Source organism: Hyperoodon ampullatus (genome assembly GCF_949752795.1).
Source record: "Hyperoodon ampullatus genome assembly, chromosome: 4".
In the NCBI taxonomy this organism is placed as follows: Eukaryota; Metazoa; Chordata; class Mammalia; order Artiodactyla; family Ziphiidae; genus Hyperoodon; species Hyperoodon ampullatus.
This window is the reverse complement of record NC_136917.1, coordinates 162,864,779-162,888,957: the sequence shown is the minus strand read 5'-3', so window position 1 is coordinate 162,888,957 and position 24,179 is coordinate 162,864,779. Positions and strand designations below refer to the sequence as shown.

General features: G+C 42.2%; 1 protein-coding gene across 1 annotated transcript in view; it reads left to right on the top strand.

Moving 5' to 3' along the window:
* FBXL7 (F-box and leucine rich repeat protein 7) overlaps positions 1-24,179 on the top strand; it is a gene marked incomplete at its 3' end in the record, with an annotated part of 435,130 nt that overhangs the window by 91,020 nt on the left and 319,931 nt on the right. Inside the window, exon 2 of the mRNA XM_079703291.1 lies at positions 22,809-22,898. Coding sequence (XP_079559417.1) covers positions 22,809-22,898 — 90 coding nt within the window. The remainder of the gene's footprint in view (positions 1-22,808; positions 22,899-24,179) is intronic.

Genomic DNA, 24,179 nt, shown 5'->3' with positions numbered 1-24,179 from the left:
CTTGAATGCTGGGAAGTATTCAAGGATAAGCAGTAAAACCATTCTCCTTATAGGACAACAATACAAGCAAACATTTGAAATTTTAGAGCCTTTCCAATGAAAAATGACTGACTGAAGACTAGTTAGCTGTGCTAGAATCCAGCTGGTGAACATTTGCTTACCATTGTGTTCCCTTATGTGGCCCTTCCTCTCTCCCACTTCCTCCAAATACTTCTGTCAGTTGCCTCTTCTTTGGAAATAAGCAGACCTTAGTCTTTCTGTGCTCTGCGTGGAATTGTCATTAAGTTTTCTGACACAAAGATTTAGATTAGAAATTAGCAAGCTCATTTTCCCAAGAGTTATGTAAGAAGTTAAATAGCATAGGAGATGGACATAAAGATGTACAGTTTGGTTGTTGTTTACTTAATTAGTATAACAAATATTTTTATGCTTATTGGAGGTTTGTGAATTTTCTCTCTTTAGGCTAAATATATGTTATTTCTCTAAACATGTTCGTTGATAGCTCACCATGACACCATATGCTGTAGAGAAGAATTCAGTATGTGGAACTCTATCTTGGGCACCATCCAATGAAATTTAGTTACCTCATGCTGATCACCAAACTTTTAGTGTAATCCCCAAGAAGTGTTTATAATTAGGTCGAACCATGTCAAATGGTTGATTTTTGACTCTTTTTTTCCCTACAAAAATGGTGGTTTTTTTGTAACTTATACAATATTAAAGATCCAGTCTACTCATTTTTTTCCTTAAGCTAAATTATGTTGTCTGATGCCATAATATGTACATAAGACACTTAATATTTAGTTGTTGATGGGATAGTGGGCCTGGAGTTGATTTAGTGAGACTGATTAGGTAGGTTGTAAGGCATTTGCGTGTACCTCTACACCATGCAATGAACATAAAACATCATGAGGCTGAGATGACTGAGCTGGAGGTTTAATGTCTTCGTTGTATATAAAGGGAGGACATATTATGGGTCAAGGAGGTGAAGAATTTCGTAAGGCATTTGAAAAGTAAACAGTTGAAAAGGTTAAAAGTGTATCTGTTCTGATCTTGGGAGGTCAAGCCAGTAAACTTAACATCCACTCTTTGAAATGGTGTTTCTGGTCCTTACTTGGCATTGAAGGAGGTAGATTTTGCGTGAAGGATGGGACTGCTCATAAGCCATCACCAGACAGTCTATATTCCTAATGCATGTAATTCAGAGACAGGAACAGGAGCGTGGATTGCCATTCCCAGCTCACACTGGGGATGGAGAGGAACGGTGCAGTGCATCTGTGGGCTCTGCCTTGGATAAAGAAGCTGAGGATGGGCTTAAGGGACCCAAGGGACCCAAAGGGCCGTGGACATGTTCCAGAATTCCGGTTTTCAAAAGTTTAGACCGACCATAATAATCTGTGCTGTGGCACACTCTATTCCAGCTGCTGCTGACAAAAATGCCAGACTCTCTCTTTTGCATATTACAGAAGTTTTCGATTGCAACAGAAATGCTGTGTCTCTCCTCTAATTCTCTGTGTCCGTCTGCATCACTAACTTTAGTTACTTGGTTATGCTCCTGCACGAATGTGCACACGCTAATGTAGAGTCTTGGTCAATCTTTATGTTTAAAAAATAAACCTGCATATGACAAAGAAGTCCACTGTGACCTTCTTGTTTTCATTTCCCATTTTCTAGAGCATTGTCTAGAAAGTAGACTGAAGCAGTAAATGTTTCCTGAGGGTGTAGTCTTTTTGCCAGCTGCAGTGTATGAGAGGCTATAATCCCAGGGTGTGTTAAGAAGATAGGAACTCCAGTGCAGTGAGAAAGTCTACATAAAAACACATTGGTGTATTCCCGTGATGGCTGTCAGTATCCGTTGTGATTATTGTATTTCGAGTGCCAAAGGACTGTACATGGTACCAAGTGGAGAGGGGATCCCTGAGACCTGGAGAAGGCTGTTGTGGAAGAGTTGATAATCGATAAGGGTCATGGTTTGGAAGGGAAGAGATGCCATTCTAGGCTAGCAGAAGCATGAAAACAAGGCACGAAGTGAGCTTGGGGAGTTATAGGCAGATCGAATTGGTCGACACAGGTACAAAAGAACCACTTAGAGAGACCTAGTCTGAATTCTTTATACAGATTAGTACTGCAAAATAAATTGGACAAAGTGCTGGTCTAGGACCTTAATTTTGAAGTCTCGATTTACACTCTTGGAACGTTATTAATACATAGCATTTACTGAGCGCTTTACTATGGGCCAAGCATAGAGCTAGGTGCTTTGAAGGTATTGATTCACCACTCTGGGACCTCATTTGATAAATAAGACCACTGAGACAGACTTAAGTATCTTTTCAAAGTCAAGGAGGTGATAAATGACAAGGGATTCAAATCCAAGTGCACTGATTCCTGCCTTTGGGCTTTTCCCCAAGAGCCTGTAATAAAACTCTAAGGGAATATAGTGTGGTGACCAAGGTCACTAATGCCTGATGCTTTCATTTGCAAGCTTTGGGAAGGTTACACAATCTTTGCCTTAGTTTTCTTGTGTGGACCATGGGGATAGTAACACGGGTCCTATCTCACAGGGTGGCCCTGAGGATTCAGTAGAATAACGAGATGTCAGGACATGCTCGGTAGGGGCTGCTGCCATGAGAGGGTGGGGGTGCTCATCCCTAATCTTCCTGCAGGACAGAGGAAGCAATGGAGGCTCACAAATATGAACTGTTTGTTCAAGTACAAAGTTGGGATTAGAATGAAGCCCTCTTGTCTGTAAGAACAAGGGGTCTTGTCTCAACCCCTGCTAAATCAGGATGTGTGGTCATGCCAGAATGGCTGAGGATTGCTTTTGAAATAATAAGAAAAAGACATTTTAAGGTCAATTCTGATGCTTGTGGATGAACACATCATTTAATTTTGTGTAATAGGAAGACACATGTGTATTTGTGTGTACAGAGTGCTTGTTTTGTTTTGCTTCTAAATAGGCAACTAATTATTCAGAAGTAGTCACTAATTCTTTACTTCTGTATTTTTAAATATGTGTTTCACTACATTAAAATAAAGATGGATTGGGCTTCCCTGGTGGCGCAGTGGTTGAGAGTCCGCCTGCCGATGTAGGGGACACGGGTTCGTGCCCCGGTCCGGGGAAGATCCCACATGCCGCGGAGCAGCTGGGCCCGTGAGCCATGGCCGCTGAGCCTGCGTGTCCGGAGCCTGTGCTCTGCAACGGGAGAGGCCACAGCAGTGGGAGGCCCGCGTACCGCAAAAAAATAAAAAAATAAAAAAATAAAAAAATAAATAAATAAAGATGGATTGAACTTTCAAATACTCACAAAATTTTATATACGATATATTGCTATTCTTAAATGACTTTTGTATGCTGAATTTATTCAACAACATACAAACAGTCTTGGTGATTATCCGTTATCTCAAAATCCCTTTTTGATGGCCCTCCTTGATTTCAGAGACACCAAGAAATCAGGCTCCAGGGGCAAGGCCAGCCCCTCTGCTGGCCTGGCGGCCCTACCCAGCCAGTGGCAAGAGAGGGTTGGGCTGGAGGTGGGCAAAGCTGCTGAGGCTAAATATCTGAGTTCCCTTGCAGCACAGGGGCAAGGGAGAGTGACCAGACTCCCATTCTAGATGCTGACTAAGTTCCACGTGGAGATGAGAATGTCAAGGTCTGCCCTAGTAAATGCCCAGGCCTTGGTACCCGTGTCTACTCAGGTGCATCATCTCTAGGATCTTACTCTCACCCTCTCCTCAGGGAGAAAAGGATCACTTCCTCTCAGCACCCACCCTCTCTTCCTACTGCATCCCAAGGCTCTAATCCACTAAGCAGAATCAGAAGGGCAGTGCATGCACAGACCTTCCCCTACCCCCATCCCAGCAATGTGGGTACAGATTTCCCCCTAACAGGGCCAGCTCCTTGAGTTTTCTGCCCTGTGTTCAAAGGGGCCCCATGCTTGGTTTGTTGCTCTGCTGTTGCCCTTTTGAAATTCCTAATACTTTTTTTTTTTTGGCTGCACCGCACAGCCTTTGGGATCTCAGTTCCCCACCAGGGATTGAACCCGCGCCCCCTGCAGTGGAAGCTTTGAGTCTTAACCACTGCACTGCCAGGGGGGAAGTCCCAATCATTTCTTTTTTTTTTTTTTGCGGTATGCGGGCCTCTCACTGTTGTGGCCTCTCCCATTGCGGAACACAGGCTCCGGACGTGAAGGCTCAGCGGCCATGGCTCACGGGCCCAGCCGCTCTGTGGCATGGCATGTGGGATCTTCCCGGACCGGGGCACGAACCCGTGTCCCCTGCACCGGCAGGCGGACTCTCAACCACTGCGCCACCAGGGAAGCCCCCAATCATTTCTTAATAAGGGCCCTACATTTTTGCTTTGCTCTGAGGCCCACAGATTATGTAGCCAGCCAGTCCTGCCCCCTAACATGCTCCTTGACTTTCGTATATTTACTTTCAAAGACAAGTTCAAGGATACAGTAGGTAAGAAAGGAGCAGACTGCTTCTGTTAATTTAAGGAGAAGTGGACTTGCTGGGATAAAAAGGTTTAAATCTTATCAAGGCCTTTTGATGTGCATGTTGCCAGATACTTTAAAGTACTTGTATCTATTTATTCTTGCAGCCATGCAATGGATATTCTCACTCAAACAAACCATTTTGCAAATGCATGGACTATAAGTGGTATCTTCTTGTTTTGTTTTGTCTCTTTATGAGCAAGTTAGACTATGTTTCAAATTCTGTTACACCATGTGTGTTTCTTTGGTGAATAGCCTATTGTCATCTTTTCCCAGCTTATATGCTAGTCTCAGTGTCTTCCAAGTGATTCGTATGAGTTCTTTGGAGAATAAAGACATTTGCCCCTTGTGATTTTTTTCCCCCAAAGGGTTGTTTGCCTTCAATTACATTCGTTGCTATTTGTTTATTTTTCTTATACGGAAGTTTGCAATTTTTATATGGTTAAATGTCCTGATAATTTTCTTTGTACTTTCTCCTGTTGGTTTGAGGTTAATAGACTTATAACCTTCTAGAAATTTGATAAATATTTAGGTGTTTTCTTTTGAATTTATATCTTGTGAGTGTTATACTTTGTTTTTTGAGTAAGATGAGGATATGATTTTTAAAAAAATAGATACCTAGTGGTCCCAGTACCAGTTATTATTTCTTCCTTCTTCACTGACTTTCAGGGTTACTTTTCTGTCTTCACTGTTTATATACGAATTTATCTCTGGGCTCTCCATTCTGTTCCACTGGTATTTCTGATTTAATTGGTGTACCTTTATGTGCCATAAATGGTGTAGGACTGGTCCATTTCAAAATCCTTGCATGTTTTGCACACATTTAATTATTACACCATTTATGGATATGATTGGATGTTTCACCATATCTAAACGGTAAAATAAAAGCATAATAAACTTGCTCTCAAAAATATTGCCATATACAAAGCAACATTTAAAAAAATCGGCATTGTTTCCTTCCTGTCAAATACAGTAAATAAATGAAACCTTCTTTTGATGGCAAATACAGTGGTAAATCAAAGCACAGACTAATGAATTCAGATTAAGTTCTGTGGTCTTCAGACACTTGTCAGCCTTCAAAAGAAAGAGTAAAATGGGGACTTCTCAAAAAGAAAAAAGAAAAAAGCATCCCCTTTCTCTACCTCCAAATAATTTTATTTTCTGGTCTATTCTCAGGTACCTGTTTTTCTCTTAACCACTGTCAGATTTAAGTAGTTTTCCTGTGGATTTAAAGTATACAAGTGGCATTTCTTTTAAATGTTCAACATTCAGACTCTTTACTAAATCATTGTTTCATATTGATCTATGTTAAATTTATTTTTCTGGACTTGATTCTTTGTATTTTGAAAACGTGCTAGTTTTATAATTTGGATAAACCAAAAAGGCAAGGTCTGTGTTTATCTGATAGCTGTTACCTTGTTTATTCAACAGGTCTGTATCGAGCATCTACAAGCAGGTGGCACTGTGGGTAGCAGTGACCTCCACAGACAGAGTCCTTCTCTGGGGAACCCTCAGGGTGCATTCTGGGAGGAGGGCAGTTGCTCCTGTCATACAGAGTTTCATGGGCTGTAGTAGAGAGTTTGGGCTTAAGCCAGAACCCAATGGGAAACTGTTAAGGGGTTTAAACTGGGCTGGTGATACGATCTGGTGATGTGCGTATCATTGTCTATGACACCTCAAGAAGATGGGGAAGGAGGGGTAAAAAGGGCCGGGGGAAGACAGGGCAAAATATTTAATGCCATCTCTTCATGTAAAAGATAGAAATCTGGAGGCAGACAAGATTATTCTGCCTGTCTCACACCATACATCTGAAAACATTTCCTTAGCTATCATCACACTGAGAAAAAAAATACCACCACAAATGCCTGAAATGTTTACGTTTTATTTAAATAAGTGAAGACCCTGTAAGTTGCATTCCAACAAAGTCTTTGTGAACATACTGCTATCATAAACATCCCCTAGAATTTCCATCGGGGTTCCACAAAATGTATTCGATTTTTAGGATGAGTATAATAATTTTACAAGAAGGTGAATGAAGAAAGGCCTAGAGTAGAGGAAGACACTGATGCACAGCTTGAAATGTCAGATCCCCGTTACCTGCTCTTCCTTCAGACAAAATGGGATAGTGAGAATGTCCCTGTCACCTTCACGGATGAAGCGATGCCTTTGTACTAGAAGAATCTGGGACAAGAATTCTAGGGAATTTTACTGTTATTAATCAAGTATCTGTACATCCAGAAAGAGAATGAAGTAAAGGAACAACAGCTATTGGTGGAGCATTTGATCTATTTTGGCTAAAAGGCAAAGCTGTTATATTTTCAAAAGAGAGGAGAGATTAGCTCCTAAGTTGCTATATTCAAGAACTATTCCAGTTTCAGGCAGGATTTATTTTGCTTCACGTTTCTCGTTTTATAGAAGCCAGACCTTTCGCTTCACTGGCCCCTGCAAACCTTAAGTTAGGTTATGACCGCAATTTATATGATAAAAGGGCTGTAAATGCAAAATTTAGGGAGAGCGATTTTTTTTTAATGCATGAAGCTTTGAAAAATACAACACAGATTGTAGGTGGAAGCTGAATTAAACTTTTTAAAAGAAGAAAGACCTACCAAGTCATCTGTTCATTGCCCAGAGCAAATTAAACTATTTCACAGGGTCTGGAAGCCTTATCAAATTTATCATGTGGCTATATATACAGCTTCTTATTTTTACTTGGTTGTGCTTTTTTAAAAGTTACAGTTCATCACTGTTAAAATAATTACTTTATGCTTATTCCACCTTTCACAGAGTCAGTCTCTACAGGAAAAAATTGCAGCATATTTTTTTCACGTAGAAAAAATATCTTTAGGATGATCTTTTTTTTTTTTTCTTTCTTTTTTTTTGGCTGCACTAAGTGGCTTGCAGGATCCTAGTTCCTGGACCAGGGATAGAAACCAGGCCCTTGCACTGAAAACGCAGAGTCCTAACCACTGGACTGCCAGGGAATTCCCAATTTTTTTTTCTTGAATTCTAAGTTTTATCTTTGTTAAGCATACATTTCTGCAGTTCCAACATTGATCACCAGGTGCAGAAGACAGACTCTTCCTTTGTTTCTTATTGGTTCACATAACAGAAATCCAGTAGCAGGGTGAGTGCCAGGACTGATTCGAACTGGTTTATGTCTTGGGGATGTTCTTACCTGATTTCTTTCTGTCTTTCTCCTTTGCTGCATGCATCTTCATGGTAGGGTGGATGCTTCTTTTTGATACAATATGGTTCGTAACAACTCCTAGGGTTATAATCCAGAGAGAGAGAGAGCACCTTTTTCCCTACCACTGACAACTTTGGCCATTTAACTGCCCCTCTCTATCTGCCTAGTCAATCACTGGTCAGTGAGGATGGGCTCAGGTTGATTGGCTTAGGACAGGCAGAGCTCCCCGCTGGAGACAGAGGTGAATTCACTGTCACCCAATCATGAGAGAGCTACACAAAGGCAGGGGGATGGAATGGATTCAGGGTGGGGGCAGTCACTGCACTCAATGTACTGCTTTGGCCTCTCCTCCCTTCCAGTTCTGATTTAGAAGGATTCTGGCTATCTGTGAAGTAGTCTGTTGCTGCCATTCATATTTTCTCAGTTGCTTTGTGCTCAGAGATGCCTATTGGCAGGAATGGTTACCTCTCCTCCTATGAAATAGAATGGTGACTTCCCACTGTGGTTTCAAGGGAACCTTCTCCCAACCCAAGGAAGGTGGAAGAGATGTAGGAGGAGAATAATGATCCTCTTAGGGGGCATGGCAGGTAATAAAATTGGTTCTTTCATTTGGGCACTAAGATCACACTGGACATACAAGGTCAGAAGTCACACACCCAAAGGGAAGACATGGCAGTGAAATAACCCAGGAAATTTTTCTATATATATATACTTTCTATTCAATTGAGGAAGGAGGAAGTTGGTTAACAACTCTAGCTCTTCCAGTTGACCTTTAACTTTTAGGGTCCTGGTTTGTGGTTGTAAAGTGGTTTTTAGTTTTGCTAGAGGGTTGGTAACTTTCTGAGTCAAGGAGGAATAGAGAATGTGGGAGTCGAAAGGGATCTTGAAAGTGACCTCCTCCTCCGATATTCCTCTCCGCGGTCTGATATGCTGCACTGATTGTTGCTGAAAAGTCTTGAGCAGCTTCAGGACCACCCAGCTAGTCAGGGAGTAAGTGTGGATCCGAGCTATGAATTCTAGTTTCTTCACTTAAGTGATTTCTTAGCGGTATTTAGTGCCTTGTGTCTTCTCTGTGGCAGGAAAACCTGCTTGTTGTAATCTTCTTTGCCAAACAGGGCTGTTTGGATCTTTCTTAATTCCCTTTACAGAATTTTGACAATAGACTTCTGCTCATGACTTTCTAATAAATGGGCCGTGTGGGATGGTAAACATAATAAGATCCTAATATTGTCTTGTATTAAATAAGATTAAGATCTGAAATGTATAGCCCTTTTTTCCCGTTCCACCGTTGGTAGACTTATTGTTTATGTTTGAAAGGAGGAGAGTCAATGCCTTTTAAGATTTACTATTCAGAATTTCCATGAATTTGGATAGATCATCACAGATAATTAAGGTAAACACGAATAAACATGCTTTGTATAAAATCCCTAAAATCAATGAGTGGCTATAGGGTACAAAGGTCTGTAATTGTCAGACATAGACTGGGTTTGGGTCACCTAAAGCTGCAAAATATTGCTGCCTGTCCCTTTACAGCACTTTCTGTTGAAAGGGGAAGTTGGTATTTTCTCCACTCTTTCCCTGTCCTCAATGTCCTGCAGTAACGTGACCTCTGTCACCAAGATGGCTTGATTATGGAGTTGTGTTGGACATGGTGTCTGGCACATGGGATATTGAATGAATGAGTGCATGAATCAAGAAGAGGCACTTACGACTTTGTCACTTGAGCCTTTTGATGCCAGGAAACAAGCATGTGGCTTTGAATTTGCCCTCAGATCCTGCTGAAACAGCCTTGAACTTCAAAAAGAACTCTTGTCTTTCCCTGCCCATCTGGATTAAGCCAGGCACGGTCTTCTCATGATCTTTGGGACATAGCAGTCCTTCAGAACTTTGGAGGAAAATCATTGGTTCAAATTGTAATGAGGCTGTTATTAGCATAAAACTGTCTTGGGTATGACTTACAGTATGATGGAAATTCTTGTGCCGACGCACTACCCTTTAGCCTGTCCATGGCCTGATCCTCTCATTACTCTGCTCAGAAACCCAGCTGTGAAGCACCATCTGTCAGCAGCGGCAGCGGCATCCGTCTTAGTGTCAGCTGACATCTGTGTTAACTCTGGAGGAATTGCCTGAAGGCCGTTTTAGGTGGGTGTGAGCAGGCTCCGCCTTGGTGCCTTTTGTGAAATACTGCCTGGCCTTTTCAACTTAAAACCACCCGTGATGGAGTGCCAAGTGCTTGCTCTTTCGCGTGCTGGAAGACTCTTTTAGGACTTCTGCATTCCGTGATACATTAAACCTTATGGCTAATCTTCCTTCTCCTCTCATAATAATAGTGCCATGCAAGGAGACTTGAGTATATGCTCATATCATAGACTCAGGGTAGGATTTTCTGCTTTCTGCTTCATTCTGCAGAAAATGGTGTTGGGGAATCTACTGGGTTGAATCTACTGGGTCCTCCCCCTCCCTTCCTGAAACATCAGAATGTGACGTTATCTGGAAATAGGGTCGTTGCAGGTGTAATTATTAAGATGAGGGCGCACTGGAGTGGGGTGGGCCCTTAATTCCATAAGGCTGGTGTCCTTCTAAGAAGGGATACAGAGTCACATAGAAGGAAGACGGCCATTTGATGACAAGCAAAGATTGGAGGTATGCTGCCACAAACCAAGGAATGCCAAGGATTGCTGACAGCTGCCAGAAGCCAAGAGAGATTCTTGGCATGGAGGAGATTCTCTCTAGAGACCTTGGAGGGAGCACGGCCCTGCTGGCACCTCGATTTCAGACTTCTAGCTTCCAAGACTGTGAGACAATACACTTCTCTTGTTTTAAGCCAACCAGGTAGTGATAATTTGTTACAGCAGCCCTAGGAAGCTAATACAGAGTACTATAATGTATGTCACCACTGGGAATCTGTATGAATTTTGTAAGTTCTGTTTTGCATGCTCAACACGTAGCCATTATGTAAAGACTAACTTTTGGAGTAACATAGATATAACTGGTGCCCGTAAGGAAGGGATAGTGCTTTTCAGGAAATATTACGAGAACAGGGCTATTCCATTAGGAGTAAATTTCCAGTTTATTCACTCAGTCAGTCCTTCAGTCTTATGCCAATTCATTCAACATACATGTACTGATTGACCGTAATATGCCAAGCACAGTACTTGCTTTGGAGGGTAGAGCAGTGAAGTTGAGAATCCAGTGGAGAAGACAGACGTGAGTTTGTTTATAATCAACCTACATATTTTTAACATCATTATAAAAGAAAAAAGCAGTCACGCTAAAAAGCGGTGAAATTTTGGGAATCAGTGAGTATTTGGGAATATCACTTAACGATCCTATTTAAAAACTTAAACCTACTGCATTTATGTTCAATTCTATTTGTATGTCTGTGTTTTATAGCCTCACCCAGTATAGACTGTCTTATTTTTTCTAGTGCTAATCATAATCCTTCACATGCAGTAGGTTTAGCATGTAGTTGCTGAATTAAATTGAATTATTGATTAAGAATAGAAGTAGGGAGAATGGTTAATAATAACTAACATCTATTAAGTATCTATTATATATATATGCCTTATAGAATTGACCTCATTTTTTTTTTTTTTTTTGGCGGTACGCTGGCCTCTCACTGCTGTGGCCTCTCCCGTTGCGGAGCACAGGCTCCGGATGTGCAGGCTCAGCGGCCATGGCTCACGGGCCCAGCCACTCTGCGGCATGTGGGATCTTCCCGTACCAGGGCACGAACCCGTGTCCCCTGCATCGGCAGGCGGACTCTCAACCACTGGGCCACCAGGGAAGCCCTAGAATTGACCTCATTTTATTCTCATAGGTGTTTCTATGAGTTTATATTTCCCAGTACATCATTTTACAGATGGAGAGACTCAGGGTCTCAGAAAGTAAAAAAACTTCCTCCACCTCAACCAGCTAGTTAGTGGCAAAGCCAAGATGCGGATCCGAGCAGTGGGCAGTCGGGCTCCACGTCCTGGGCCGCACCTCCGGCCTTAGTCACACTTGCAGCCATCCTGCTGCCTTCCGTGGATTTGTTTAAGAGGACTGTGTCGGAATCATGTGCCTTCCTTCTTTTTCTTTTTACTAATCACAGCCTCTGGGAGTAATGCAGAAAAGATTGGCTTTAATTCACATTTTTGTCTAAGAAAATCTTCTTTCCTCACCAAGGTAAAAAGAGTGTGACACTAGAATGTGGAATGATTGCTGATCACTTAAATCATTTCTATTTAATTCTTTCTCTCTTTAGCCTTTGGCTTCTAAACTAATGTCACTTAAATGACTAGATACCCTGCAGGGTCGTGTGTGGTTAAGCCCAGGCTTGCATTTCACGTCATGGTTTCACTTGTGTGGTGTTGGAGCGGGGACTCCCGCTCCTGTGCTGTCTGCCTTGAGGCCGAAGCTCTTGCCTTTCCTAGAGAGAATGTGGACCATCCCCAGGAAGAGGGCAAAGGGGACGTCCCCAGGCATCTCCTGGCTGTCCTGCTCCAATCAAAATCCCACGGGCTTCGGAAGAGCCAAGCTTTGTGCAGCAGGTGTGTGTTCGGATCTCAAAGCCCTGTGCTGCTCCATTAGCGTCTGTGATGTGGGCCGGTTGGCAGCCCATCCTGGAAGCTGCTGCAGGATTGTAAGTAAATGGCTCCAGAGGAGCTGCTGACTCAGCCGTGGGGTTGTCCCTGTTCCTCTCCTGGAAGAACTCTGTGTACTTTGTTCGCCTGCTCCAGCCGCAGCCCTCAGGATCTGATTTCAGCTGGAAACGAGCAGCACTAGAAGTTTCAGAGTTAAAAACCACAAGTATTGAATCCAGCACTCTGTCATGGCAGCATCATTCACAGTAGCTACAAGGTGGAAACACCCCAAGTAGCCATCAATATGCCCCCCAAAGTGGTACATACACACAATGGAGTAGTATTCACCCATAAAGAGGAATGAACTACTGATACAGGCTACAATCTGGATGAACCTTTGAAAACATGATATGTAAAAATAGCCAGACACAAAAGGATGAAGATTGTATGATTCCGTTTATATGAAATATCTGGAATAAGCTGATTTGTAGAGATGGAAAGCAGGTTAAAGGTTACCAAGGGCTGGAGGACAGAGGAATGGGGAGTTACTGGGTAATTGTACAGAATTTCTGTGTCAGGTAATGGAAAAGTTTGTAAACAGTAGTGGTGGGTGTACAACACTGTGAATGTAATGGATGCCACTGAATTGTACACGTAAAAAATAGTTAAGATGGCAAATTTTATGTTATATATATTTTTAAAATAATGAAAAAGATGCCAGCACCCTGAACCAGATCTTGCATCTCTCAGCAATGAGCTAAATGTTGAAAAGCATCCTTGGCTTTTCTCAGGCTGGACATAAACCTATGAGAACTGGGCCTTGTAGGGGAAGGGCCCAGCACACGGGCAGGGTGAAGGAGGTGCTCAGTTAACGGGTCTTGTTTCCTGTTTCTGCCTGGACTGCCCCCCAGTTACACCATGTGAGGCCTGCTCAGTGGCCCTGAGGTCACTTGTTAGGTGCTTGGGAAACTGGAGTAAAGAAAGTTCCAGTTAAGACATTAAATGGCTTGAAAGGGAAAAAAAATCAAAACATGACTGAGAGTTCTCTATTTCCTTTCCTTTCTTCTTCTTGTCCTCCTGAGACTGTATTTCCAATCTTCACCAGGAAAGAACAAAAAATGGAGAAGCAAAGCAAAGGACATCATCTACTGTTCTTCACTCACAATAAAGTGAAGCAGGGCCTCAGGATTCGATTCCTCCTCATTTCACACTAGTTCAGCGTCTCCGACTCTGGAGAACTCATCTACTAAGTCCCCGCTGGCCTGCAAGAGCTAATACGTGTTCACAGTATGTGTTCAGTTTCTTTCCAAAAACTAATATGCACCTGGGCCAGGGATTAATCCAGATCATTTTTTGAGGTAACTAGTATTATTATTCTGTATATACAGACATTTGAACTGTGGATCAAAGAAGATAAGAAACTATCTCAAGATAACAATCAGGAAAATGACAGTGAATTCAACATGACCCACTGCTCCCTTGATCTAATTCTGAGATACAGAAAAAAAAAAAAAAAAAAGAGAAACTCTCTTTCCTTTGGTGTGGACATTTAATATTAAAGCAGACTCTCATGGTGCACCAGCAGCCACTTGGAAACAAGGTGCCGGAGAGAGACAGGAAATAAGGGGCTAAGGCCCTCACCACGTGGGTCCACGTGGTCCTTTGTAGATTTCCTATCCGAGGTCTGTGGCTGAAATCTGCAGGAATGAGTTCAGTGCATATAGTCTGGAGTTGATAAAGGGAATCAATTTTGCAAGGGATTTCTTGGACTCTTTAAGAATGTTGGAAATCGTAGGACCCCACTGATTCATTCTTTTGTTATGTCTTGATTGATCTTTTCTGTTTTCCCCTTTACCTTCCTCATGTTATCAATAAATAACAACAGAATGTCTGACTGTCTTGTTTTAAACATCTGCATTTGCACAGTCAGCCTGGGCGCTGGGAAAGAGAAGAGAGAAGAAACTTAGTGTTGCAATATTAACTTTTTTTTTTTTTTTTTTTTTTGCGCATTACGTGGGCCACTGTTGTGGCCTCTCTCGTTGCGGAGCACAGGCTCCAGATGCGCAGGCTCAGTGGCCATGGCTCACGGGCCCAGCCGCTCCGCGGCATGTGGGATCTTCCCGGACCGGGGCACGAACTCATGTCCCCTGCATCGGTAGGCGGACTCTCAACCACTGCACGACCAGGGAAGCCCTGCAATTTTATATATGGAGATTTTTATATTAAAAGAGACTGAAAATCCTATTCTAATAGGATCCCCATTTAATGAACATTCTCCTTCTCTTCAGACATTGGGAAAACCTGTCACCCTCTAACAGAAAGCCTGAAGGAATCAATGATTGACCCACCAACTGATTTGTCCATACAGTGGTTCACATTTACACATGTGTATGTTCACCTGTTAACAGACAATGCTTACCAACTTCAGTGCATTATTAGTCTTTGCTTGCTTTGGTATTTGTATATTTGATACCTAATTGTTTGTCCAATTGTCCTCATCTGGGCCTCTAGCCCACTTGGGAGGAAATTCAATAAAAAGCCAAATTTTACTGTACCAAATCCAGCAGGCACAGTTTGGATATGCTAACAACTCCTAATGGGGCTTTTGGCCATTGGTCAAATAAACAAACTTTCATGTAGCAGTTGGATAGAAAGCAGAATTGCCAACTTTGTTTATGCCTGAGGCATTTTTTACTGGATCTATAAGGCATGTAGAATTTATATGCATATGTAATATTTACTTACTATTATATAATAGTAAAATAATAATTAATGTTTTAAATTTCATTTCTTGTTTCCTGATACAAATTGAACTGTGATAAATGTGTCAATAGTAAACAATGGTGGACTCTGGCCAGGACCAGATGTGATTGAACGCGTTACAGCCCCTGGCTCATAGCAACCTCTCCCACCCTGAAAGGTGGCAGTACGATACCCCTATTCTTAGTAGAGAAAATAGGTAGTTGGTTTTGTTTGTTTGTTTTTATCCGTGTTTTATGGATGAAGGCAGTGAAGCTTAGAGAGTTTGAGAGATCTTCTCCCGGGTATGGTGCATGGAAGTGGTAAACATGGATTTTAAACCCCCGTGGGTCTGACGTCGTGATGGACAGTTGCATGTGTCAACTTGGCCAGGCTGTAGTACCCAGCTGTGGAATCAGACACTGATCTGGGTGTTGCTGTGAAGGTGTTGTATCAATGTGGTGAACATCTGCAATAGTTGACATTAAGGAGACTACTCTTGATGATTACTGTCGACTGGACCGTGGGCCTTCAATCCAATCACTTGAAGGTCTTAAAAGCAAAATGTGAGATTTACTGGAAAAAAAGGAGTTCTGCCTCAAGGCTGCAGCATTAACTCCTTCCTGAGTTTCCATCCTGCTGGCCTGCCTACCCTACAGATTTCCAACTTGTCAGTTTCAACTATCCTGTGAGCCAATTCCTTTAAATCTCTCTCTGACTGTGTATCTATATATATTATATGTGTTGATATTATATATGTATCTTACATATATGCATATATGAATAACCCTATATATATATTTATAGAAATAATGCCATAATTTTCCCTGGTCATTATACGTATCCTGATAGGAGATATTTACACATCTCCTATCAGTTCTTTTTCTCTGGAGAAGGACATCAAAGCCTGGGCACCATGACACCCATTTGCAAAAAGTGAAAGAGGTTTCCATCTCCACATTACAGGAGATGAAACAAGATTCAGAGTTTGAGAGACTTGCTCATAGATACGCATGTGGCTTGGAGATGGTAGAGCTGGGGTTTGAAGCCAGAGACTCCAGAGATAGTGCTCGAAACACTCAAACCCAAATCACTCCAATTGCATGAGAAGTGGGCAGCCGTGATGGATACAGGACAGGGCGGCTGACGTCTATTAATCACTTGTGTGTGTAATGGTCACCGCGCTGAGCACTTTGCCTGGTCCTCCTGGGTTCTTGGTACAACTTTCTGTGGCGGTCAAGGCATTGGTCACCAGGAGAAGCTCCTGGCTGCTTCTCAGACCGTATGGCAGATCTGAATCACCTGGAGGGCATGTGGAAACGTAGGCGGATGAGCACCGCCCCCCGCCCCTCCGGGCCCCATTTCCCATTTAAGGGCAGGGGAGATGAAGCTCCGCCTTCTGTAGTAGGGCTGTCACAGAATCTGTAGATATATTTTGAAACCAGTGCATCTCAGTTCTTTCTGGTATTAGTGTTTGCTCAGGTCTGGCTGTGCCTTCCCTGCAACCCTCTGTGGTGATCAGCTCTCGTTCTGGCCGTAGAAGCATCATATCCACTAAGCTGACTCCCTTAGACGGGTCCCCAACAGACGCTCCTCTGCTTGGGGTCCTGTCGCTGCCACAAGGGATCCCAGGCGACTCCAGGAAGTCGCACCTCCGGAGCTCCCTGCGTCCAGCCAGACTACCCTGCAGCCTGACGTGGCCATGCGTCTGGTTGGTGCTGGGGTGTCTAAGGGTGATGTTCTCCGGCGTGCTAATTATAGGGAACGAGGTGACAGCTCCCCTCTGTCCCCAGAGCTGCTCTTCTTTATCTAACACACCGGCCCCTCTCTCAGAGGAAGCCCAGAGAGAGAAACAGGACGCAATCTGGGTATGTCTTACCTGTGCTTCCCTTTTGCCTGGTCCTTTCCAGTTATTTCCCTAGGCTGTGCCCCATCTTCCCACCGCCTCCCTCTGGTCTGGACGTCCCTTATATAAAACTCCAGGATCTAATCTGACAGGTCTGGCCCTTGGTTCGCTAAAGGAGGTGAGATATGTTGGCAGTCCCTTCCTGAGACAGTAACTTAGCTTGCAGAAACATGGCCACACAGAAGATTTGTTTTTGACTATTAGAAGCCAAGTATCCCCTGTTCTTTCCTTGTGAGTTCCTAATGTGACAGTTCTTCTGTAAATGCCCCTCTCCTCCTGCCCACAGCACACACACCTTTTCCCTTTGCACTTGAACTCACTGGGGAGATGGTTCTGCTTCCAGAAGCAAGGCAGAAGAGAAGAGTGTATTAATAGTATCCAAAATATGAAACCCATGATACTAAGATTTATTGACTATTTTCTAAATGCACTCTCCTAAGTGATATATCTGCATTATTTTATGTAATCTCACCCCACCCTGTTTATAGCTGAAAACACTAAAGCATCGAGGGGTTTTATCATGTGCTCAATACTAGTAAGTGGCAAATCCAGATATAAACCCCGGCCTCCTGACTCTAGACCCTACACCCTACCCACTTAAGGGTACGTGAAAGCTGGTTACAAGCTGTGAAACCAGATTTAATACAAGATTATATGTAGTTGATCCTCACTATTTGTGAATCCCATATTCGCAGATTTGCCTACTAGCTGAAATTTATTTGTAACCCCAGAAGGGGACTCACGATGCTTTCGTGGTCATCCTCGGATGTGCACAGAGGGTGAAGAATTGGAGTGGCCAAGCGAGCAGGATCCCAGCTGAGGTTGAACAAGGTGACTTCTTGTTTCAGCTCTCATGCTGCAAGTAAGGGTCCTATAGTCTCTGTAGTGCCACGTGTTTCACATTTTTATGTTTTTATTGGTGAATTCATGATTTAAAATGTGTAGTGCTGAAGAGCTAGGTGTCTAGTGTGCCTAAGTGCAGGAAGGCTGTGATAGGCTTTACATGTGTTAGGTAAGCTTCCTTTAGGCTTGAGTCGCAGTGCTGTTGGCCTTGAGTTCAATGTTAATGTATGAACAATATATATTAAGTAAGGTGTCTGTATTTTCTTTTCTTTAAAAAAAATTTTTTTTTAGCTTTTTCATTTTATTGATGTTCTTTTAATACATGTTTAAGATTAAGATTAATATATGCTTAAGTTTAAGATTAAACTAGTGCTCAAGTACTAACAGCACAGAAAGCAATTCTGGATTAAGGTTTTATTTATTTTTTTAATAAGGCTCAATTAGATGGAGAACAGAAATGAAATTCTTCTCAAACATACAAATGTGAATTGAATTGCTGCTTTTTGGATGGATCTTTAACATTGACTTGACCATGTGGACAGTGTCTGCAGGTAGAGACGCAGCATCTGCCTCTCTGCAAGTGGGCCAGCCCAGTGAGCACCATGTAGCTGGTAGCTGGGTCCACGTAGTTCAGCCGGAAGCTCCAAGATCCTCCTCTCCGCCGCTGTTAACTCTTTGCTCGCCGGACGCCTCACTGCTCCCTCCGGCCCACTCTGCGAGTAGGGCCCAGAGCCGCTGAGGTCTCCCCAGAAGATGATTAATATCTTCTCCACTGGTCAGGGTCATACTGTCTACTTCTATTTTTTATCTTATATTGGAGCATAGTTGATGAACAATGTTGTGTTAGTTTCAGGTGTACAGCAAATTGATTGTTATACATATACATGTATCTATTCTTTTTCAAATTCTTTTCCCATTTAGATTATTACAGAATACTGAGCAGAGTTCCGTGTGCTATACAGTAGGTCCTTGTTGGTTATCTAATTTAAATATAGCAGTGTGTACGTGTCAATCCCAGACTACAAGGTGCGTTTAAACACGCGCATAAAACAAGTTTACGTATTGATAAGTTGACAAAAATGTGATCAGAGGCTCACAGACACCTAATCCTGTGTTTCCCCTCAGAGCAATGATTCCCTGTTGTTAATTCAGTGTTTGCAGAGACTTCATGGAACATAACAAGAATGGACTGTATCGATCTCTCTGTTACCTTGCTTTCCTTAATTAGTTAATTCATTAAATACTCAGGCATTTAAGAATGCTTTACTTATCAAAAGGCATACATTCTTAATGGAGGTGATATCACCCCCAAATGGACAAAAGTTGGTTCTTGGGATGGAGGGGAGTGAAAATCCTACTCTTTTTATATAAAAAGCAGATATATATATATATATATATACACACACACAGTACATAACAAATCTGCAGTACATCTGTGGTATTACAATTTCAGTTGGAGGGTGATAAGGAAAAATGTCTAAAAAGTTTCCTTGGGGGCTTCCCTGGTGGCGCAGTGGTTGAGGGTCCCCCTGCCGATGCAGGGGACATGGGTTCGTGCCCCGGTCTGGGAATTTCCCACATGCTGCGGAGTGGCTGGGCCCGTGAGCCATGGCTGCTGAGCCTGCGTGTCCGGACCCTGTGCTCCACAACGGGAGAGGCCGCAACAGTGAGAGGCCTGCGTACTGCAAAAAAAAAAAAAAAAAGAAAGGTTTCCTTGGAGGGTGGGCAATCATGAAACAAAGGTTGAGACACACAGTTGTAGGGCACAGTGAATAATATGATGAAGCATCTAAAGTATTTACTAGACTATGCAGCACAGCATATGCACTCCATGTTAGCTATTTATTAGAAAAATCATTAATAATAGTGTTTGTTTCCCCAATCTTCTTCCCTTTCTTCATAGACCAGCGTTTCCTATACTGCAGACTGTGGTCTTCTGAGGAATCTGCACACACATTTTCAGATCTCTCCGAAAATTTCTCCTGAAATTCGTTGTTTTCTTTTGTGCTTTCATTTTTATGATGATCTTAAAGACGATGCTTGCATACCGGTCCTCTTTGTAGCAGAGTCCTCCCACAAGATTTCATTGCCCAAGTTTGCACCTGACTTTTAAGGAGGGAGCTCTCCTTCAGTGGTTATAGGCCAATAAGGAATAAAAGAAGAGCAGACTGAAAGCGCGTGAATGATATAGTCAGAGCAAGTGAGGGCCAACTGACGTGCACCCTGTTGTAGCAGGAAGGACTCCCCAAGTTCAAGTGGATGGAAGTGGTGGGCAGGGCGAGTCCCCAGAGGGCCGGGGTAGTGTGGACATGCCCAAACCAAGAGCCCACTGGCTTCAGGAGCCAGTGCTGCATTTACGTTTTCAAAGACAATGTAATCTCAGCAAAATAACATCATCTGCCAGGTTAAATTAATGCTGTTCATTTGAATTTTATGGGTTTTATTGTTTTCATGTCCAGTTCATTAGTTTGTTTTGGTCTTATTGTTGAATCAGATCTAAGGCTGATGGGGGTCATTTCTAGTTTTCCATTTGTGCATCACAAGTAACAATATAATAATAATAATTTCTATAAGTTAGTGGTGCACAATAATTTTTTTTGCCATATTACAGTAGTATTTGCATGACTCAGGTTTGAGGAATGACCATGGACTCATAGAATCATAGACTATTTGAGCTGCTAGGAATCACTTAGTCCAACCATCTCCCCTATCAGATGTCGACACTGAGAAGTGAAATGTCCAAGGTCAGAGAACAAGGGAGCAGCAGACTGAGGTCAGAGACCAGGTTGACATACTTCTAACTAGGTACCAGGTCCAACATGTCAACCCCTACCAAGGGTGAACCATGGCAGGTAAGTGGTGCTGCCTGACTCATATAAATGCTGCCACAAAGACCTGACACATACTGATGGAGAGTTTCTGCACTGTCTGCTAACTCTGAGAGAGGAGGATGTGAAATAGGCAGAAATGATGGGAATAACAGAATTGTTTCAGAGCCATAAGTTATAATGAGCAATGGTGAGAAGAAGCAACAGCCATTGAACTTCACTGCTCCGGTGATGTTGCCCATGAACTTGGATTGTTCCATTACTCTCAACATTAGCAAACAAAATCCTGAAGCTCTTTCAACTGAAGCCCATTTGTGCTTTTCTACTTTGTCCTTTTTATAGACTATAAACTCACTCTACCTAACTGGGGTGTGTACACTATGCTGGGAAGACTATTGGAAAACAGTGTTTCTCAGCTTAATGTAAGAGTTTAGATCATAACTTGTGGTGTGAAAAGAGTTCATCTGGGGTGTAATTGGTTGGTGGCTGTTTTAGTTTTCTATTGCTGCATAACAAATTACCATGAATTTAGCAGCAGCTTACCACAAGATATCTATTATTTCACTGTTTCTTTGGGTCACAATTCTGGGCTTGGATCAGTTGGGTCTTTTGTTCAGGATCTTGCAAAGCTGCAGTCAAGAGCTGCTTTCTCATGTGAGGTTGGGGTCTTCTTCCACGCTCATGTGGGATTGGTAGAATTCATTTCCTTGCAGCTGTGGAACTCATGGTGGTTTGCTTCTTCAAGACCAGTAGGAAGGATCTCTCTCCTCTAGGCTCTTTAAAAGGGTTTACTTATGTATTTAGATCAGGCCCACCCAGGATAATCACCCTTTTGATTAAAGTTAATGCTATAGGAAATTTAATTACATTGGCAAAATCCTCTCACCATTGCCATGTCCTGTTGCTTAGTGGCAAATTGCAAGTTCTATCCATACTCAAGGGGAGCAGGTTACCAAGGGCATGGACACTGGCTTAGCCTGTCCAGGTTGCTACAACAAAATACCATAGACTAGGTGGCTTATAACAACAGATATTTCATTCTCACAGTTTTGGAGGCTGAAGAGTTTGAGATCAAGGTGTCTGGTGAGGACCTGCTTCCTGGTTCGTAGACAGCCATCTTTTCCCTGTGTCCTCATGGTAGAAGGGGCAAGGGAGCACTCTGGGGTCTCTTCAATAAGGGCACTAATCCCATTCATGAGGGCTCTACCCTTATGACCTAATCACTTCCAAAGGCTAATCACCTCCTAATACCATGGCATTGGGGATTAGGTTTTAAGATATGAGTTTTAGGGAACATAAACATTCAGACTGTAGCAGGTACCACGGGGGTCATCTTAGAATGCTGTCCACCATGGTCATTGGCACTTCCCTCCCGAGGCAGTGAGTGTGGTTCATATTTGTGGACTGTCATGTGCATTTGGAGAATGTCTGCAATATTAATGTATATGTTCAAATTAAAATCTAGAAGAGTAGAAACTCAGTTGTGAGCTGAGGTGAGGTTATTTAGACCAGGGTTTCTCAACTTCAGCAAACTGATGTTCTGGGCTGCATAATTCTTTCTTATGAGGTGCTGTTGTATACGTTGTAAGATGTTGAGCAGCATCCCTGGCCACTAGAATCCAGTAGCACACCTTCCCCAGTTGTGACAATTAAAAATACCACCAGTCATTACCAGATGTCCACTTGAGGGAGAGGCACCCCCATTTGAGAAGTCCTGCATTAGAAAAACAAAGTGGGTTTTTTTTTTTTTTTTTTTTTTTTTAATGAAGAACCCATTAAAGCAGGGAATTTGTTTTTTAAGGTGATGCAGCTGTTTGGAGCCAGCAGGCTCTTGCTCCTTGGATAATGCCTCATTCTTAGATTTGTCTTTATCCTTTATTAGGAAACGTATAGTTTATAGTTGCAAAGAAAAACTTAATACTGTAGATGTGTTTCCCACATGGACTCTCTTATCCACACGTATGCCAAAACAAGATTACGTTATCATATTTGACTATGTTTTATAATCTTGTCTGAGTTTATAGTCAAGCCATATTATAATAGGGCTTTAGTTCTCCTATGACATGGGTCAGATATTTCCCAAAAGATATTTAACGCCTAAGGCAAGGAATCTAATGAACTCCTTTCTTGGTGTTATGGCTTCTTTCTTGGAAACAAGTGATATGGCTTGTTAAGGGACGGAGTGGAAGGCACGGTCCAGTTCTGAAATTACAAAACTCAAAAGCTGCTCGTTCCTGTTTTCTCTAGGCAAAGGCAGCTCAAGCATCTCATCCGACGTGAGTTCAAGTACAGATCACACGCCGACCCAAGCCCAGAAGAATGTGGCTACCAGTGAAGGTAGGCATCTGCTCTTCATTATCTCTTGCCCTCTGGTCACAGTGCTGGCTGTGTTTGGAAGACACGTAAAAGGTGTGAGTTTCAGTTCTGTTCTACTGAGTAGGAGCATATGAGATTCTTAAATGTGAGAAGGCCAAAGTTTTTCCAGGTTTCTTTTTTGTTGCATTGCTGTCACCATCTACTACAGTTGTTTTGATGTGGTTTAGGGTAAATGCTGTTATTTTGTGAAAATATAACAGGCTGACTTTTGGGAAGTGTTTATGAATGACATATCTTGTTTTTCAGTATGAAAACCATTATGATTGTAAAATCTTTATGCTGCAGTTGAAAGTTCCTGCAAGAACTTTCAAAATAGGCACACCTGGAATTCAGGATTTTGATAATGGGAAGGTCATAGTCATGTGATTTGTAGAACTTGAACTATTCCCAATACCTGGGGAGTAGGAAAAGAGGTTTGTTTGATTCTTTAAATAATAAATGAAAAGGCCTGCTTGTCAGAACAAAGATTGGTTGCACTGATATTCTTGATAAAGAATTTGACTATATGTAGTAGCACATGTTGGAATTTAATTGCTTCCCAATAGTTGAGAAGCTTTTCAGTTATTACTTACTCGTTCGAGTGTGGAAATCATTGTTTCTGTTGTAGTTATTTAATGGAAAGTTGACCCAATTATGTAATCGGCTCCTTTTATTTTAAGGTGAAACACATTTAAATGATTTCTTTTCTGAAGAAGAGTTCTTTCTAAACGAATTGTTGAATGAAGGTCCATGGAAGACACGAATGCCGTTTATAATGAAAGATTTGTGAGGTGTCAGCTGATTTTCTCACGACACTGTATAGAGCCTACTTTCCTAGTGTGCAGGGTGTTGTGGAAACAACATTTCCAGTCTTTGTTTCAGAGGCTTAATTTCTGCTGCTTGTAATATTGGGAAACACACTCAGAGCCTGATGTTGGTCATCTCAGTTGTTTGATTGCTCTTGATCTGCATTACAGGATATGCATTAATGATGATGCTTTACTTCTGTTGTGTGTATCTTCTCTTTGGGTATTCTTTGACTTGGTGTGTTTCTAATAAGAATTATCTTTTCTGGGTTAATTATCCCCAGACTGATGGATAAATAGCTTTTACAACTGGATTGTATTCCCTTGTGTTTAGTGCCTTAGCATTGTTTTTACCAGCATTCTGTGGCAAACAGATTGAGGTGTTCTCCTTAATGTAGTGAAGAATCAGGTAGCAATCCAGCTTTAATTTTGTGCCTGTTCGTTCAAATATGGGGAT